At 41.5% G+C, this 20,971-nt stretch overlaps 1 protein-coding gene across 2 annotated transcripts in view; it reads left to right on the plus strand.

Moving 5' to 3' along the window:
* The first annotated feature begins 1,793 nt into the window (after nucleotides 1-1,793).
* The window catches only part of cnnm2b (cyclin and CBS domain divalent metal cation transport mediator 2b), a 50,902-nt gene continuing 31,724 nt past the window's right edge, over nucleotides 1,794-20,971 (plus strand). For both annotated transcript variants that reach the window (XM_017416809.3, XM_037975004.1), the window contains exon 1: nucleotides 1,794-3,490. In XM_017416809.3, the coding sequence (XP_017272298.1) occupies nucleotides 2,005-3,490 (1,486 nt within the window). In that variant the 5' untranslated portion in view covers nucleotides 1,794-2,004. The remainder of the gene's footprint in view (nucleotides 3,491-20,971) is intronic.

A 20,971-nucleotide genomic window follows, 5' to 3' on the forward strand; every position in this document is an offset into this window, starting at 1 on the left:
ACTCAAAATAAAAACTTATTTTTAATGTCTACTGGGATTAAACTTAAAGGCGAACACTGAATAGCTGGTTCTGAGTGGCTCCAGATAACTGTGACCCTCGGGGTGGCACCAGAACAGAAACAGAACTTCAGGACTTTTATTCTGCTGTTGTCAAATATAAACTTTTTGAAACGTTCTGCAGTGTGGTAGTCCTGATGTGGGACTACTTTAATTACAACCTGAGAAGAGCTCAGCCACTGCCTAACTCCGTGAAGGTTGTCGTCTCTGTTAAAAGTCTTACTCCTTATAAAACTATCATTCCTTGAAGGAATGAAGGTCACCTTGCATGCCACAGTTTAAAACAAACGTCTGATGTTATCTCCTGGCACTCAGAGCATGTGTTGGGGATGACTCTCAGCCTCTACCTCGAGGAAATTTGGCTCAGTTTCTGTAAAGTTGTAGTCATTCTTGTGTTTCCTACAGCTGATTATCTGTGGTGGCCATCTTTAACCAGGTTGACTCCAGTAGTTCATCAGAGGTACATCCAGTGGGTTATGAGATATTTTGCTGGGTTGTCGAAAACAGTTATTGGCAAAGTTTTAAGCGAAAACATTCCCCGTTGTGCAGTGCTCGAGTTATCTGGTCCGGATGATGCTCTGCTACTACCACACCACATTTTAGCCTCATTTCTGTAAGATTTACTGAATTATATCCATTCTTATTTTGGATACAGTTGTTTATCTGTGGTGGCCGTCTTCAGTCAGGTTAACTCTAAGCCAAGCCAAGTCAAATTTATTTATATACTTTTCAGCAACAAGGCGATACGAAGTGCTTTACAACCTTTTATTCAAAAATAGTCAAAACACACAACAATATCTAAAATATGAGCTGGGATAATCTAAATGAAATCATGAAACTAAACATATCTAAAACCTGAGACACTAAATAAGAGTAAGTCATACTAAAGATAAACCAAAGATAAGCTGAGGAGAACCAAACTATAATATAAACTAAAAACCTCAGCCGAACAGAAGTCATAAAAACACACACAATTAAAGTTACATAAAAGTACAGAGTAAAATTGATCTAAAACAAGTCATACTAAAGATAAACTGAGGAAAACCAAACTAAGATATAATAAAAGCTAACACACTAGGATTTAAAAACCTCAGTTGATCAGACATGATAAAAACTAAAGGTACCAAAGACCAGCTAAGAGTTAAAGGCCAAAAAATAATTAGTTAAAGTAGGGAGCAACATAGACAGAGTTGTGAAAGAGAAAATGCCAAAAACTAATCCTTCATAGATACATAAACAATGTTTAGTTTCTAAGAAATTCATTGAAATCTGTCCAGTGGCTTAGAATATATTTTGCTAACAGATAGATTATACGTGTAATGAATATTTGGAATTGGTAATGCATGATTTTTTAAAACACATTATTCTCACATTCATTCTAATGTAACTTAAAAATAACCAGATAGTTAAATTTGTAAGGGGCATCACAAATATTGCACCACTGAGCTTTATTTTTTACTGTTTTAGGGGCATTATAAACGTGTATTTTATTAGAAGAACTCAGCGATAAATCAGTGCCTCTGACGAGCTGTGGATGATGGAGTTTTTCTGTAATTTGCGGTGTGTTTTATGCCAGTTTCTCCGGGTTTCTGTGTGTAAAATCTGCTGAAAGTCGCAGCCGGAGGAGTCCTCTCTGCCTCCAACATGAGGTGCGCTTGTTTTGGATTCTGATTGGCCGAGGAGGCCGCGGACGCCCCGCCCCCCACGGCCCTCCGCCGCTCCCCATTGGCCGGCGCCTTCGCCCGTCTCGGGGACATCAAGAGAGGCACGAGTTGGCCCGTGAGCCTGCGCTCGCGAGCCCTCAGTGTCGGACACGTAGTGGGAACGAGCAGGTCCCGATGCTCGAGCCGCGGCAGCCCTGGGCGGAGATGAAGGCGGACTCCGACTGGCTCTGATTTTTAAAAGCCCTTTTCATTCAGGAGCTCGGTTGCCGAACGGGGATCAATAATGGCAGAGCCGCTATCCCGGGCGCCCACCGCTGCAAACATGGCGTCACTTCACCGGGTCCGAGCTCTGGCGTTGATTTTCCTAACTGTCACTGGCTGCTGCGTCGCCCCGACGAGCGGCAGGGAAGGGTCCGAGGACACCGTCATCATCGGGCTCCGGCTGGAGGACACGGACGACATTTCCTTCATGGACCGGGGCTACCTGCGGGTGAGCGAGCGCTCCCGGGTCAAGCTGCGGGTGTACGGGCAGAACATCAACAACGAGACCTGGTCCAAGATCGCGTTCACGGAGCACGAGCGGAGCCGGCCGGCGGGGGGCTTTGACAGCTCCTCAGGGGACAACCAGAGCCAGGTGGACTCCTCCGGCTCGCACCCCTGCGGAATTAGGACTTCGGATATAATCATATTGCCCAACATCATCCTAAATCGGAAAACATCCGGAATCGTGGAGATCGAGGTCAAGCCTCTCAGGAAGACCGAGAGGAGTAAAGCGTATTACCTTTGCATCGCCACGTCCGCGCCGGCAGCGGCCGGGATGCACGACCCGTGGACGGAGAACACCTGGATCTACCACGACGGGGACGACACCAAAGTGATAGTGGTGGAGGAGAAGAAGTTTCTGCTGCCCTTCTGGCTGCAGGTCATTTTCATCTCCATGCTGCTCTGCCTGTCCGGCATGTTCAGCGGCTTGAACCTGGGGCTCATGGCTCTGGACCCCATGGAGCTCCAGATCGTGCAGAACTGCGGCACGGAGCGCGAGAAGAACTACGCCAAAAAGATCGAGCCGGTCAGGAGCCAGGGGAACTACCTGCTGTGCTCGCTCCTGCTCGGGAACGTGCTCGTGAACACCACGCTCACCATCCTGCTGGACGACATCGCCGGCTCGGGGCTCATCGCGGTGGTCATGTCCACCATCGGGATTGTGATCTTCGGGGAGATCGTGCCGCAGGCCATCTGCTCCAGGCACGGCCTGGCCGTCGGCGCCAACACCATCTTCCTCACCAAGTTCTTCATGCTGCTCACCTTCCCCGCCTCCTACCCGGTGAGCAAGCTGCTGGACTACCTGCTGGGACAGGAGATCGGAACCGTGTACAACCGGGAGAAGCTCCTGGAGATGCTGCGCGTCACGGACCCCTACAACGACCTGGTGAAGGAGGAGCTGAACATCATCCAGGGCGCGCTGGAGCTCCGGACTAAGACCGTGGAGGACGTGATGACGCCGCTCAGAGACTGCTTCATGATCCCGGGGGACGCCACGCTGGACTTCAACACCATGTCCGAGATCATGAAGAGCGGCTACACGCGCATCCCGGTCTTCGAGGGTGAGAGGTCCAACATAGTGGACCTGCTCTTTGTGAAGGACCTGGCCTTTGTGGACCCGGACGACTGCACGCCGCTCAAAACCATCACCAAGTTTTACAGCCACCCGCTGCATTTTGTGTTTAATGACACCAAGCTGGACGCGATGCTGGAGGAGTTTAAGAAAGGTGAGATGCTCCGTGTTATCTGTCCTAAATTGGTCTTCCTGCACCTGTCTGCCCCGTTCCTCGGATAAGGGAAGGCGCGCAGATGGGTTATGTAATAATTTATGACACAATGAACCGCAGCTAACCTTTCATTCTGCAATGAAAACCCGTGTCAGCCGCAGGTCAGGCTGTGTGAACGCCTTCCAACAGTCCACAACCTGATTTTCAGGAGGTGGAGGTATTTTTTTCTTTTTTTTTTTTTTTGAGCCTCCCTCTGGGCTGCTGGATGACAGCCTCAGGTGCTGAGGTTCTGGGCGGTCACTTCCTGTAGCAGGTAGAAGGTCCTTATCATCCTCCATCACTTCCATTCGGGGTTAATGTTCACACTCTCCCACTCTCCTCCTGCTTTCCACAGCTCCACCTGGTCTTCCTCCCACTGAACCCCTCCCTTCCATGTCCCCCCCCTCAGATTTGTAAGCAGCAGGACATGTGGGAATGGTGCAACAGCAGAGCCGAGGTTATCAGGTGGGGGCATCTCGTTTGAGAACCTGCTTAAATCCGTCTCTGCCTCTCATGTGCTTGCATCTGAGCGATGGTGGCGATAACTCCTTTCGTCCGGCCCTGGAATGCAGTTGTGTGGATAATGAATAACAGCCTCTAACACCCTTGAGCCCCCAAGTGTGTTTGTATGCACATGTCGTCTGAGAAAGATGTTTACCTCACACATGGTTCTTCTGATCTTTTTTTTGTTTTTGCATCCAGCTACCCCTCCGTGGTTCCTGTCCAGCACACTTATTCCTCACGTTATTTCTGCTTTTCGCCACAGGAAGGACTCCTGTCAGCTGCTGATTTATCAATACTCGAACAGAAAAAGAAAAGAAAAAAAAAACAGATGCCTTGTCTACTCATTAGAATAATCACTTAACTTTAAGAGGATTAGTTGGGAGGTAAAACAGAACAAATCATTCAGCTCCATTACCAGAAATTAGGTGAAGTTCTCCATGCCAAATTAGCATTACATAACATACTATTTGTTTTCTGCACAGCTGACTAGTTGCAGAGTGCACTGTTTTTCTGAGTCAACAAATGAATTGCACCGTGCTACTGCCATACCTACAGATATCACCGGTCGTGACTCGTGTTTTGACTCTGAACATCTCATAGATTGAATTTTTCCAGGTTTGTTTGCATCCTATGCAGGCGTAGAGTCGGCGAAGCCTGGTTTCCCTCCATAGGAGAATATTTGGTTCATGGTTGATCTGTTGGTCTGTTGTTGCGCGTTTTTGCTGCAGAGTATCGTTTATTCTACAGTGCATGTTCTCAGGGTTCCCACGCAGGATTAAAAAGCAGTGTTTTCAGACTTTACTCCTCATTGCATTTTCTAAAATAACAAATTTGAATTTTTGAAAACCCTGCCCCCCCCAAAAAAGCGAGAACATTTTCCTAATTTTTCTTGTGAATAGAAAGATAAACACAGTCATGATGATGCTCGCTTTTGGTTCATTTAGCACATCAAGCCTTGAGCTCAAGGTTCGGGCTGTCAGGATGTTGAACCTTTTAGTTCACACAAAAGCAATCTATGGTCCGAGGGCCAAAAGTGGCCCTTGGACGACCTCCATCCGGCCCCAAGTGTCTTTAAATGAAACCAAAATATGTTTAAAATGGATCAGCATCTTGTTGATAAACTTTAGTCAACTGAATACAAAGTGTTGGACTTACTCATCTAAAAACTGATATACTTAAATTAGCTTTTATTCAAAGAACAAACATTTTATCACAGGAAAGTGTCTCAGATGTTCCAGCAGAGAATCAGGGAGACATTTTTCTGACTGAGCATGCTAACTGTTCCACATCTGGCCTGGAAATGTTTCCTAAATTATCTGAATTATTATTAATATTATATTTTTTTCTGTTCAGCATGTTTGCTTCTCTTAGGTCTAAATGTCACCCTGGAAATGATGCATGTGAACAAATAGCATCTTTGTGTGACTAAATAACTGCAGATTATTAACAGTGTTACAAACACAGGATGCAACTTTGTCTCCCAACCCTAAAGCATGCAAGGGTTTGTCCTTTTACTTTATAGTTTTAAAGTAATAGAAGTATCATTTTGTAGTACGGCTGTTTCAACGTAAGAAAAAGCTCAGAAAGTCCACAGAAATTCAGAAGAATTTGAGCATGGACTTTTATTTTGGTAAATGTGCTCATTAGTTCCAGTTTAACTGTCCGTCCTGAAGTGTCTCGCCCCTCGTTCTGTTACCTGACAGGAAGTCTTCTGGTCCTCAGTTTGAGTGGATGATGTTGACGTTGTTGGAGTTAACCTCAATCCAAATACCTCTCTCCACCTTTTAGGCCTGAACGGTTTAATCAAAGCTCGTTCTGTATTCCAATCGCGGTATTGGTTACATTTGATTAAAGCCCTAACATTCCTGGAAGGGATACATATCCGACGCCTTTCGTGCCAGACTTTCAGATTAAGATCCTCTTAGCTGTAGCTGTTTTGGTCAAACCTCACATGATCTGATGACTATCAGCTACTACCACACTCGCTCAATATCTGTAAAGTCCACTGAGGACTGAGGTCGGCTAAGGTCGATTAGCTGTGGCAGCCATTTTGAACTGGGTTGATTCCAATGGTTAATCAGTTGTAGATGCCTCTTTTGATTACTTCCTGAAAGTTGGATTAAAGTCCATCCAGTCATGGTTCGTTTGATTTTTTGGCTAACAAACACAAAGTTCATAGCAGAACTTTAAACACAGATCTTTCACGATCAGTTAGCGCTCAGAGGACAAGTTGGGGGTCAGTCTCAGCTACTACCACACCAAGTTTTAGCTCCGTGTCTGTAAAGGTTATTGCCATTTTCTTTCTGTTCGCTAAGACTGCGGGGAGCGTCTTGGTTGAAATGCTGATCAGCTGTCATTTAACCCATTTAGTGATCCGTGAGATATTTTGCTAACGGTACAAACGAACACATAAACACACACAGTCACGGGCAAAAAACATTATCGCTACGCCTTCGCCTTTGGACATTAGCCCAATGTCCTGTGGGTAATGGAGTTTATATGAGTCTGTGACGCTGATGCTCTGTACCGGCAGGTTTGTCGGAGATGGCGGTCACAGCCAGCGGTTCATTTGAACACTAGTTTAGAAACTTTTCCACCCCCGTAGGTTTTACATTAAATGATTATTTAACTGAAGTGTGAGTCAGTCTGCAGTCTGTTACAAGTAATGATCCACATCACAATGGAGCGCGGCTCACTCCCACCTGATGTCATCTCAGTGTCTGGAAGCTCCTGGCTCATGTTCCATCTTCACTTCCTGTCTGACTGATTATCCAACCAGCGTTCGCTGCTTGCAGATGCAGAAGGTTGGATCATTTTGTTATTTGTTATATATGTTTTGTGTTTTTTTTTCCATCTACTTTTAGCATTTAATTCAATCAAAACTGTATCTAATCTAATGCACTCTTTTCTCTGATATCTTGTTGTAACTTGGTGACATATTGGTGAAGTTACAGATTGCTAAATCTGGGTGCTAAAAACACAAAAGGCATGCTCTGTAGCCAGAGTTTGATTTGATCATTCTGTAGAAACACAGCAGATAACCAACCCCCAATCCATCACGATTAGGTTTTAAGTTTTTACACTTTATTTTATCTTTAAAAAGTACACTCTGATTGCACAGTTTTTGCCATATATCAACACAATTGGCTTTTAGATTGATACCCAACATGTCTCACTTTTTCAAGCAACTTTTTCAACTTTTTTGGTACAAAACTAAGGCTTGACAAATAGCATAAACTAAATGCATCCAATATAACGTCCTTCTGAACACAAAGAAAGCTCTACGTGTGAGTGAAAGCTAGACTGCTATGAACATTAAATTAATAACATTCATTTTAATGAGAGCTAATATAACCAACCACTTTATAACTTAGGACTGGTACGCATTTCATGTTTTGCTTCTATATATATTCTATATATAGTTTTGTTTTCCGTGCAGACGGGGAAACAGACAGAAACACAACATCCGAAGTGAGACGAGACTTTAGGGACCGTTTGCAAATTGCAAAATCTGGCTGTGATATTAAATAACATTAATAGAATTGTCTGTTTTCACTTAAATCATCCACTATTTATAAATCAGACATTTAGATCTCCCTTTAATGTTATTTTAACAGTTATATTATTGCTATCCTCGTGTTGCTTTATTGACGGTTCCTAAACAGTCGTGCAGATTGAATATGACTTGTTTTGATTAAATTTAGGCTGTAGTGTATTGGCTGCTTGTCTCAGTTGACAGGAGGTGATGTTTGTAATCCTACAGAGGCTGGATGGCTTCTTCAGGACTTAGTGTTTCTGGATTTAAGAATTTGTCCAACTTTTTTAATGTTACTGTGCCCATAGACGGCTGCCCGTCCCTCATTTGTTTATTTGCGAATTGAGTTTGTATCCTCCCTCTTTAAAAGACGAACCCGCGGTCTCATATTTCCAGCACATTTACCGTAACCCACTGGCTCCAGCTCTGGTGTTTGGTGGCTGAGGCAGAGTGTTCCTGTGGCTGGCTGTGCACCAGAGGGAATCCACCTTCAGCCCCTCATGGACGGCGTAAGCAACTGTTGCAGGCAGGGCGGCGGGGTCAGAGTTTCCAGTCAATCTGGCTCTGCTCTCAGCACACTCTCAGTTCAAAGAGCTCTGGATTGTAAGTCATTGTTAATTAATTTGATGCCGCTTGCAGAGCTGCATAGTCGTCTCCAGACTGTTACAGTAAAAAACACCTCATATTAAATTGCGCTGGAGCAGCTGGTGTTTCTGTGCATTGGATTAAAGCAACGACTATTTATTTTTGTTGGAGACGATTGAAGATAACTTTACAACCTGCTCCAACATGACACATTATTTTTATTCAAAGCAAAGTAAAAACACATATATATATATATATATATATATATATACTTTTTGCATTGTTGCCCACCTCAGCACACGGTCAGATTCACGCAGAAACCTTTTAATGCAACCAGACACCCTCATGGAAACTTTTGGCCCCTACATTAATTGCTCTCTGTCTCTGACGGCAACAATTACTGTCATGCAGGAGTTATTTGTAAAGCTGCAGGTTTGCTGGTTAATGAGAGGGTCAGTGTGTGCCTTTTGGGACCAAAACCAAGCAGCTGAGTCAAAAAACAGGAATTTGTCCGCCCCTCTGAAGGCGAGTTATGTGTGATATTCCTGAAAGTCAAAGTGACTCAGTCACTTGTGAGCAAGGATGGGCGCTCGTATCGTGGCACCATACATGGTAAATGTTACTAAATTACTCTGACTTTAACCAAGTTTCTCCTGAACTGTTCGTATTGTTTTACTTTATCAGCTGCCTACAAGTGATGTAATGTTTCATATATATTAACTGCACGTTTATGCCACTATAATACCTTCCCTTTTTGGAACTACTTATGTGATGTAAATGAACTTATTTACATTTTGTTTCTTTAGGGGGCCCCAAAGAAGTCAAATTTATGTTTTTTTTTACTGCCTTTCAACCACTTTTCCATATATGATTTTAATGAAACCTGCTGAAAGTCATTACTGGATTTACATCTACAACTGATTACCTTTTAGGACCAACCTGGTTCATGTTGGCCACCACAGCCAGCTGACCTTGAAAAGCTTAAAAAAGCCTATAACTCTGTGAATTTGACAAAAATTGAGCTAAAATGTTGCGTGGTAGTGTCTGAGATTGATCCCCAACATATATTCTGAGCCCTAACATACCCCCACAAGACCTTTATTTTAAACTTTTTCCATTTAGAGGCGACTCTGTTAGCAAAATATGTCTTGACCCACTGACCACTTCTCCTGAGAGACGTATCTTTTTGTAAAGGTGTAAGAATGTCTCAAATTCATATTTGACTTTGAACTCCTTTATTCAAACAGTTTCAAAACGTTACTCCCTTTGCTCCACTTTTAGCTCCACGTGGCTAATTAGCATCCACTACATCTGGACCTGGCACGCGGCCAGCTGACGAAAACGTCCTCGTTAATAAATTTGACCACAATGTCGTCAGGATCCCTGCAGTCAGGAACAGTGAGAAAGTGATAAAATTACATGCATGTTTGCTGTTTTTCCTTCGCTCTTTTTTTTGAACTTCTGCAGCTTCTATCTGTCGTCTGCGTCTCGATTATTGATGCGACGGGAGTTCACCTGCGATGTTAACTTGAGATTAATCGACTGAAGGTTTCAGGGTCGATGGTGGTGTCAGAGTTTTGTAAACCTCTAAACCATCGATACCAATTTTGGCCAATTCTCTCCACTGTATGTCACCTGAAATCTAAGAATAAAGAGCTTCAGGTGACAGAAACTGAAAAACAACAGAATATCATCTTTTAAAACCAGATTATAGCTTTTAGCCTCTTTTGCACACACCTTAAACTGGATAACAGAACAAACACTTTTTCTACAAGATGCCAGCTGAAAAATCAGCCGATTCTGGTCGCCTGCACTTTTACTTTATTATTCTGAGGTTCTAAACTCACGGCGCTCTGCGTTTCTCCACTGCCCTCCTCCCAACCTGCTCACCATCAGTAGATACTTGTATTTTGCTTTTATCTGGACTTTACCCGTCAACAAACAATGAGTTTATTTTCAGTGTTCTACGTTTTGTGACAGAAGTTCTGCACGTGATGCAGTGTGTAATTATTTATTTCGAACTTTACAGTTCCAGTTAGCTAGTGAATGAATACATCATTGACTTCTGCTGGTTTAGATATCGACTTGGTTGAACTTTCGTTGTTGTTCCAGGACTTGCCTTCGAACTGGCCTACATTCTTCAGATTCTGGTGCATTATGGAGTAGGCTTTTAAGACCTGATTAGTGCAACGGATGAGACTCGGTGCATTCCCAAAGCCGGTCTGATCTGGCATTATGACTTTTCTTTACATTTATTTTCCTCCTGGAAACTTGTACGACGCTATTTGCCTCAAAACGCCTCCATTTACAGTGAGCCCGATGTGCAGTTAAATGAGACGTCAGACATTTAGTTTTGTTTGCAGCCCTGTTTGTATTACCGCTGGATATGTCCAGAAGTCCTGTTTTTGTTGTTCACCAAATATCAACTTGCAATATTTGAAATTAGCTGGAAAATACTTCAGCGTCCGAGCTTGCTCCACTTGGCAAACTTGTGTGCAAATAGTCAAAGGTGCAAGAAGAAACAGAGCGATGCTGTTTAAAAAGAAATCTCAGTCTGCAACCAGGGAAGCTGCAGCGTGAACGCAGAGCGCTGAATGGCTGCTGGAATTTACTGAAGAAGCTGAAGTTGTTTAAGCTAAAAGAAGCTGAACGCTAGCTAAAAGCTTACGGTAGCAAAACACTAGCTAGGAAGGAAAAGTAACAAAAGAATAGCTAAAAGTAGCAGAAGGCTAGCTCAGAAAATCAAAAGGCTTCCTAGAAGCTAAAAGGACCAAAAGGCAAGTTAGGAGCTCAAAACAGCAGACGATTAGCTAAATGTGGCAGACAGTAGCAACAAGCTAACAGTAGCAAAAGGCTAGCTAAATATAGCAGAACAGTAGCTACAAGTTGCAGAAGAGTAGGTAAAAGTAGCAACAGGCAAGCAGCAGATAAAAATGAACCAAGTAAGCTGATACAGATTTCAAAGAGAACAATGTTTTTGAATGAACTGAAGAGATTTCGAGGTATTTATATGTAAATAAAGGTAAATATTCTGAAGTTTCAAAACCCAAAAGTCACAGCAGCCATCTCCAGAATGAATAAACTGGCACAAAGTATGCAGAAGTAGTTAGATTGCAAAGAAAGCAAAAAAAAAAAAAAACATAAAATAATGTGAACGTTGAATCTGAATGTACACAACAAGGTCGTTGTTGTTTATTTAGAAATTGACCTCCTCCTCCTCTTCGATGCCAGCTTCAGCTGAGAACAAATCCGTCACTGTCTTACAGACTTGAGACGTCTGTTGTAGCATCTGAGGATGTCTTTCTGTGTTTCTTTTATTCCACAGACATCAAAACAGTAAATAATTATCCCAAGTGGTAAAATATGCATATTGACCTCGTATCAAAAGCTGCGATTCTTTTCATCTGATGCTGGCTGTTCTTCAAGAATATCCTTAGTTTAGAGACAGACTCTGCTTTCAGCACGTGTTGCCTAGGCTCTGCACTACCGAGCAAAATTTGTTATTATGCAATTCAGAATGCCGCCACCCCCACGTTGCTTTTAATAAGCTGTTTCCCAAAACAGAGATCTCAGCAGACGTGTGTTTTCCCTTTTGTTAACAGATTATTTCGACTTTATAGATGACGGGGCTGCAGAGCTCTTACCATAACAGGCGGCCGAGACTTAGAGGCGTGAGCTCTTTACTGTAAACAGCTGCTTTTACAACAACAAACTAATGCCAGAACTAACTTTAACTTTCACTGCAAAACATCTGGATTGAAGATACATGTAGTTTTTTAAATTTGGAATATTTAAATCTCTAAAATCGAACGTCACATTAAGCTTTTTGTTCGACTTGCGGAAGTTTTCAGGGTTAACTGAATCACGGACATAGTTCCAGCCCTCGTGAATCAGAGGAAAATTAAATTAAAGAATAAATAACTGTGCAGCCCATTCATTCGCGGTTTTAATCAAAAGGTCCTCTTTAATGATCAAAATGGGAGCATTATCTGTGACATCATCCAAACGTGACTCATATTCATTTGAACTGGCACAGCTCGACAGTGTGAAGCTAAAACAAATAATGTCTTTATCAGATATACATATATTTTTTTACACAAACTTCAATGCAGTTTATTTAAAAAAGTAACTTCTTATGTCTGTGAAGAGAGGAAATGTTTGTTTTATCTGTTGTTATGTCTTTAAGATGTTATCAGGGTAATTTGGTTGTTAAACATTGCGTCACTCATATGAAATGAACGGAAATTGCTGCTATTACTGTCACTGTACTGTATGATGATTAGGAGGAGGAGGAGGAGAATTATGCACATATCAGTTAAGTCTTAACAGCAGAAAAGAAGCTGAAATATGCAGTTCTGTCTTTTTTTGCGCTGCAAGAATAAAAACATGTTTCTGTTTGTAACAGACTGTTGGTGTAGAGCAGGGGTTTTCAATCCTGGTCCTGGAGGGCCACCATCCAGCATGTTTTACTTGTTTCCCTAATTTGACACACCTGATTTGAGTGACTGAGTGATTAACAGGCTTCTGCAGAACCTGAAGACCTGTTGAGGAGCAATGAAACATCTAAACTAAAACATGCAGGATGGTGACCCTCCAGGACCAGGATTGGACACCACTGGTGTAGAGTCTCCAACAGTCTGTTTTCCTGGTTTTCAGAACGGTTCTGGAGAAATACTGTGTTAGAGTAGCTGAGATTTGTCCTCAACACATACTTTGAGTTCAAACACATCTCGCTGTATCCTGGTGTAGATTCTCAGTCATCCATGTCATGGCAAATCCTCAAAAGGTAAAAAACAAACAAACAAACAAAAAACAACTGGACTTCTGTTCTGTAGATGAAGACGTTCCACTTGTCATCCAGGGAGCGTTCTCAGTTTCAAACCGGACAGTGTGAAGCATTAAACTACGTGAGATGCTGCGTTTATGCAGATAAATCTCACTCCCCTCCCATTGTAGACTCATTAGGGTCTTTGTTTGCCTGGCTCCTAAGAGAGATGCTTTGGTCCCATGACTGAAGGTGTTGATTGGAGTGAAACTGATCAGCCGGTATCAGGCTTAACTCCCCATCATAAGTCTTAAAAATCTGAAATCTGAGACCTCGTCTTCTGTTTAAAGTTGGTTTGTCTCATTTGACGTGAATGACTTCCTTCAAACCCCTCTCAAACTCTCTGTCTTCTCTGTCCAATATATGAACATTTCAGTCCTCAAAAGAGTGTCCCTTATCTTTGAGGTATAGGTGCACAGCTGAGTCCTGTCCTGAAGAGCTTGTTCTCCTGTGCTGAGCCGTGCTTCTGTGGAGTATTTATTAAGTTTCTCCAATATCTGAACCAATGTCTGAACACTCCTCTCTGCAGACGCCACACCGCTCAGTTTGTGTTTGAGTGTTTTGTCTTTAGGATGGACCAGCCTCTGTCTAAGAGTCCTACTTTAGCCATTAAAATCCAACTTTAACATCATTTACTAAGTTGAACCAAAATGGCTATAACTCTGAAATCTTAGATAAACATTTGGGCATTAAAGGCGACGGGCGATATGCATTCCTTCAAGGAATGCTAGGCCTTTAATTTTCCTCACATTTAAGCCGTCTTTGGTGATTTGATCACAAGTGGACAGCTCTCAGTGACAGATGGTATTAAAATCCGTCTTCACACACTCACCACTATGGAAATTACCACGCAACAGGACATCATTAGGAAGTGTCCTAGTTAACGTTTCATCCACAAATGTGAGAGTGATTTTTAGTATTAATATTGTTGAGTACTGCAGGGACGATATCAGTTGTAATAAACTCACATTTTTCTCTCTTCTCTCTTCCTGTTCTGTCATCACAAAACACATAACACTTCCCAAAGCTTTGGCATCAAGGCCAGAGTCATTCAGTCCAAGCAGCTCTTTTAAAATATTGACATTTATGTTGATAAAACTTCTTTTGTTGTATTTGTATTTATGGACTTTAACAAAAGACTATGAAAAGACTATGCTGGCGGTCGATGTGCTGCAGCAGCCCTCCAACAGAAACATTGGCAGTTTGAGCACCCAGCAGCCATCAAACAGCCGTTCAGCAGCAACAACACAGCTCCAGTGAGAAACTGACGGATAGGAACCTCAGATCACTTCAGGAACAAAAGCTGCTGTCACTCCTGAGTCTGAAATGTCAACACAATATTTAAAATCTCACCCGAACAGAGCATTACAGTGTTTATTTATTTATTTTTGTCTATAGTTAGGGAATCTTGTGTGTGTTTTTATGCTTGCAGAGCTCATGGTAAAACGTAAATACACTGTCTTACAGTTGCAATGTTTTACTCATAAGAAGCTAGTAAGAGAAGTCTGATCTTTGCCAGGTTTGAAGATTAGGATCAGATAAACAATACGCAGTATTTTCTTTTCTGTGCCAACAACAAAGGCAAAATGCAGAAGCAGTGTGTGGAAAAACAACCTAAGGACATCCCATGATGTCAAAGTTCTTGAAGGACCACATCTAGCAGCAATAACCTGAAGTAGCTGCTTTCTGTATTACCTTGTGAATTCCTCGTATTACTGTGGAGGAGCTTTGGTCCACTCTGCTTTGCGTTTCTTTGGTTTGTTGCTGACATAACAACCTGCCGCTGGTTGAGCTCTGGATTGGAAACAGTTAATTGCAACACCTTGCACCCTGATTCATCTTTGTTTCTGACTCTGCTGTAAATTTTGCTGCTGTTTTTTTTTTTTTTTTTGGGGGGGGGGGGTCTTTTTTTAAGAAAACCTCCATAACCCAGTTTGGAGCAGTCTTTAGCTGTCAAACAGCTTGGAGGACTTAGGTTTATAGAAGAGTTCATGGTCAACTCAATGACTGCAAGGTGCAAACAAGCCCAAATCATCAACCCTTCACTGCCGTGCTCAACAGTTAAGGTGCTGGAGCTTTGGTTTTCTTCAGACATGGGACTGAACATCAGGACTCAACATCTCCTATTTGTCCTGCTGCTCAGAGGATAATGTTCCAGAGGTCTTGTGGTTTGTTCAGATGGAACTAAACAAGCTTAAACTGTGCTGCCTGCAGGTGTATGTTTTATTCACATCTTGACCAGTGAAGTCATAACAGCTCAATCTTTTTCTGAAGCTGAATCCCATTTCCTAGTGTTACTTCCATCCCTAGCTTTTGGAAATCCTCTTGGTATTTAGTTTGAATTCACAAGGGTAGTGGTAAAAATGTCCCTCTATTAAATGGGACACCCCTTTATAGGAAGATAATACACCTAGGCAAGTTCCAACATGCAACTAGTTATCTAAACTTTGGCATACAAAAATGTTTTTCATGCTTTTCAAGGAAGATAATTGATGCCAAACAAAAGACACCAACTAGTTATTACAATAGTTGTTAACAATGAAGTATTTTAAAAATTAGTTTTTGCTCCTTTTTATTTGTGCTAAGGAAGGCTCTCAGTAATACCATTCGTGCATGAATGTGCCAAAGGTTTCAGTAGAACTAAGTGATAAAAGCAAGGAGTGAAATAGGATTCACCGTAGTTGTGTTTTGAACTTTATCAGTGAACATACTAACTGAAACCTGTAGAGTCTGAGGTGCAGCTCATGCTTTTTAATATATAGTGTAATTATTCTGAGTATTGCATGGTCTGATCGTGGTATAAACCTTCTGAAACATCCAACACTGAGAAGATTGGCTGCTGTCGTGAATAATGATTCTCAATATAAGATGGACTCCTAATTGTTAGGAAATGGCCTTATAATGTTTCACAAACTGAAGGGCAGTAACAACTGCTTCTCTGCAATCAGTGCTGGTGGCTGTCCTTGTGTGCCCTCGTGTGTTAACACACATCTTAATGCTCCAGAACAGAAAACCAACTAAACCTCTGCTATTATAGAGGTACACACACACACACGTGCTCATTGTGCATTTGATTAGCTGAACCACACTGTTATTCACCAGCTTAATTCCAGGTTTTACTTAGTTTCTGCATTTCCAGTTAGTTTGTAAATGACACGACACAGTAAGACATGCCCAGGTGTTGGGGGCCGCGGTAGCTCGGTGGTCAACGCCACTGTCCTGTAATTTTGAGGCTGCGGACTCGAGCCCAGGTTGCATCAGGAAGGGCAACGATTGCCAGATCTTTCGTGCGAGTTCGCTCACTGTGGCGACCCCCGAGGAAGGAGCCGCCGAAAGAAAAACAAACAGTGAAATGTGTCAAGTGTTGTTTGTCTGAGGATGCATCCACCGATATTTAAGATGTGGCACACACCCTGGGGATTTTATTTTTAATTTTCATTCATAAAAACTCTGAAATGAAAGAGTGAGCACTTTCTACAAGCTCAAACACCTACTTTTCAAGGTGAAACTGTTTGTCTAACATAAAATAAATCGATCCTGATATATATATATATATATATATATATATATATATATTTATGTCTGCTTTAAAACATATTAATAATAGTAGTAGTACTAATATTACATAGCTTCAGAATAAAAAACTGCTTTATAGTGATGGTGTGACACAGACATTGATTACACCTCTCATCTCCAAACAGTTGTTGTTTTTTCAGTTCTTCTTGCAAAAATTATTATTAGAGTAGCTGCAAAGTTATTTAATGTAACTTATAATTTTACCCATTTTTGTTCTTACTGCCATCAAGTTTACTTATTGTGTATAAACTTATTCTGAATGCAAAAAATACATGAAGTAACTTGTTATTAAAGCTGCCAAATAGCTGATGTGGATTAAACTAGAGTGGCGTAAAACCATGAAAATTAAAGTATGTTTACCTGAAATCTGTATTTAGAGTTCTCTGATAGTTGTACACAGTTAGATCACGATCTTCTTTGTGTTTATTCTGCTATATCTTTATTTAGTGGGACTTTAACTATCGCCAAAAGAGACATTAAACCCTCTGGGTTTTCTGTTTCTCCGACTGAGACTCAGACTTGTATCCAGACTCGGTGCAGCACACTCAGGGAAGTAAAGCCACTTGCTTCTGCAGCAAGTCCCATCCCCCTCCTCCCAAATTCCCTCTTTGCTTCTTCTCTCCATATTGTCCTCTTACCCATTTCCCTCAGTGTTATAAATTACAAACGACACAAACCTCCAGGCCTAATGCCCTGCTGTGGATGCCTTCCAAGCTGCACTTTTTGGAGAGCCAAGAGGCTGGCTTCATTGATAACACTGGGCACACTGTCCATCTCTTTATTTACTGGCAGGGGAAAAGGCCCGAGACGGGCCCTCCACAGGCCCAAAAGACACCAGCGCATTTTGCAATCAGCTGATGGAACCTAGTTTTCTGAGACTTCAGTAGTTGTCTTTAGTTTCAGCCAGCTGTGTGAAACATTAATAACTGAAAAAGCTATAAAAAAAGACCAAAACAACTTTATTTCTAACTTTAAGATTTAATTCCAGTGACATTTTATGTATTTTAAAAGTCTGCTGAAACAACATCAGACATTTCAGAGAACATTTGGAAAATTCTCACACTGTTGTTGCCGTTTCTCAGAATCGGCACCAGCCACCTGTTAGCATTTATTAGCAAAAGCCAATGAGCCATGAAGTGTTATTCTTGAAAGGGCATGTGACCATTTCATGCCTTCAAACTACCAAATTGATATTAAAGAGATTTATAACCTAATATAAACCCCAAAAGCACTGATTTATAATAATGAACAATCCAACTGCCAACTGGCTTGGCAGTGTTAACATCCAGTTCTAAGAATTTGCTTTATAAAGACTGTGTAACATTTGGGGTTCAGTTTTTGAACTATTATTATTTGATTGAATATACTTGACCTTCAATTAGCAGACTTTTATACGGCGTCAGTGTAAATTTTATGTATATAGCACTTCATGAACAAATAGAAATTGCATCAAAATTCAAAAATGAAACAATATCGAGAGCAATAACACTATATCTCTTATAAAAAAATAAGAAAATGCAAGGGTAAAATCATTTATAAAAGGTTAAATACCAAACTAACAAAGAAGTAAAGTCATTCCATGAAGCAAAATAAAAACAGTGAATAAAATAAAGTTTCCAAGCGCTGCTTCCAGTGAGTAAAAGTGGACCTTTAATAGTGGCTGGAAATCTTTGAAGGTCTGAGCTGTTCCAATATAAAAAAAGTAAATAGTTGCACAAAGACAATATCACTTTTACTTTTGTCTTTAGATCTCGGAGCATTTAAACCAATCTCACCGTTCTTTCAGCGTTCAAGATGAAGTATGATATTGTAAAAGATCCTGTAGATGAGACGAGGCCAGATCGTTAAGAACTTTAAAAGCAACAATAACATTTTAAATTCGATCCTATCACAGACATACAGTATACACAGACATCTATCCAAAACCAGGAATTACTTTAATCTGTCTGTGTTGAAATAAATCCTAAATATCTTTTTTGAGGACTTTACTTTGATACTTGGAACTGACAAAGCAGACAACTGAACTGTTTTTAAATTAAATCCAAAAGAGCTATCAAAAATAATCCAGAGTTTTAAACAGAAAATTGAATACATTGAGTCAAAGATATAAGAATACTAATAGGATAATCAACAAAGTCTAATAAGTTGAAGAACTTTTAAATCTATTCATGCTTTAATGTAATTTAGACAATCCAATAAAGGCTTCAAAGAATTTAGTTTTTTTATATTTAAGGGGAAATAACTTTGAATATTGTTGGCAAGGAAATGAAAAAAGGATGTTAAGACTTTTAAAAACGTATCCAAAAGACATTAAAACAAAACAGAATAGGACCTAGGATGGAGCCTAGAGGAACTCCACATGTAATTAATGCTGCAACTATAGAATGTGAATTTGGTCCAAGAAACTCATCAGTCAAATATGAACTGAACCATCATGGCATAATTCTTTTAATTCTTTTACTGCTTGTGTTTTGATCGAGTCATGATAAAAGTATGCTATAATTCTAAGAAAAAAAAAAATTCAAAAGAGAAAAAAATTGGTTTACTTGTCCTCAAATGAACTAAGGTGAAAAGAAATTTGTAGCTTTACCTTTTAACAGATAACAGATGGTCTGTTGTTACATCCATATATTTATATGAGAATACCTGCCGTATTTCCTCCATATGGATAACAAAAGGTACTTTTTTGACTTCAACAGTAAACAAAATACAGAAGTGTTGTAATTACTCAGCTAGTTTGCTCACACTGTGTTGTAGCTCAGGGTTATCATCCTAATATTTCACAACATTCACCACTTTTTACCTCATTTTTTATTGAAGAGTATCATTTGGATCAAATTTTAACACTTCAAAGTCTTATTAAAGACACAAATTCAGGTGTTCCAATAAAATCAACTCTAAAAAGTTCCACAACGTCGCCCTTTTACTTTAGAATCCAAGCTGTTAGAAAGTCGTTATCTTTCTGCAGTTTTGTTTTAACGGCTCAGATGCATTTTTAGGTCATTCAGTTCTCTTGGTATGCCTGCCCTCTCTGTAGTCTCCCAAATAACAGCAAGGGAGGGAACTGCTAGTAGAGCCCCACTATGGGTTGCAGGCCTCAGCCACTGCTCCAGCTGACCCTCCAGACCCAGATTCTGCCAAAAAACTTAACTCCATCTGCAGCTGAACCTCAAGTGTCAAAAACATTATTCTGTCCTTTTTTGCTTCAGTGTGAAATGGCTGTATTTGTATTTGTTCGATAGTTGTCTTTAAGAGACAGTTTGGTAATGCCAACTTTGCTTGTTTAAAACCATTAAAGAGCTGTGTTTAGCCTGTGATTTTTTTTTCACTTCTATAAAAGTGTTATAAGATGAAACATTTACAAAGATGTATTTTTGAGGCACAGCTCAGATTTATTCTTTGATGTGAACCTCATCAAGAATCTCATGGTAGTTTTGTCAGAAACTTCTGGATGTGGGGGAGAAGATGTGAGTTCTGCGCCTCTATTGTCGAGGCGGCTGGCCTAAGTTGTGGCCGTCAGGTTGTTGGTACCTCTCCTGGTAGCCATCCTCAAACCCAGTGGTGGACACCCCAGGTGTCAAGCTGAAGGAGTCCTATCGGGTCTTGTTAGCAGGTAGGACTCGAGAGACAGCTGAGGGATACCAGCAGGCCAAACGGGCTGCAGTCATGGCTGTAGCTGAAGCAAAGGTTCGGGTGTGGGAGGAGCTCAGCGAGGCTTTGGATAGAGACTTTCGATTGGCTCCGAGAAGATTCTGGCAAACTATCGGGTGGCTGAGGCAGGGGGAAGCAGCACATTACCAACACTGTGTATAGTGGAGGTGGGGTGCTGCTGACCTCAACCAGTGATGTCATCAGTCGGTGGAAGGAATACTTTGAGGACCTTTTTAATCCCACCAACACATCTTCAATGGAGGAAGCTGTGTCTGTGGACTTTGGGGCGGGTCTGTCCATAAATGTGGCCAAGGTTTCTGAGGTAGTTAAAAAGCTCCATAGTGGCAGGACTCCAGGGGTGGACGAGATCCGCCCTGAGTTCCTTTAGGCTCTGAATGTTGCTGGGTTGTCGAGGTTGACACCCTTGCAACATCGAATGGACATCGGGGGCAGTGCCAGTGGATTGGGGTGGTGGTTCTCCTTTTTAAGAAGAGGGACCGGAGGGTGTGATCTAATTACAGGGGAATCTCACTCCTCAGCCTCCCCGGTAAGGTCTACTTAGGGGTGCTGGAGAAGAGAGTCCAGTCGATGGTTGAACGTCAGATTCAGGAGGAAAAATGTGGGTTCCGTCCTGGCCGTGAAACACTGGACCAGCTCTTTACCCTCCCTAGTGTCCTCTAGGGGGCATGAGAGTTTGCCCAACCAGTCTACATGTGTTGTGTGGACTTGGAGAAGGCATTTGACCATGTTCCTTTGGGTACCCTGT

Source organism: Kryptolebias marmoratus, linkage group LG3 (assembly GCF_001649575.2).
Source record: "Kryptolebias marmoratus isolate JLee-2015 linkage group LG3, ASM164957v2, whole genome shotgun sequence".
NCBI classification, from domain to species: Eukaryota; Metazoa; Chordata; class Actinopteri; order Cyprinodontiformes; family Rivulidae; genus Kryptolebias; species Kryptolebias marmoratus.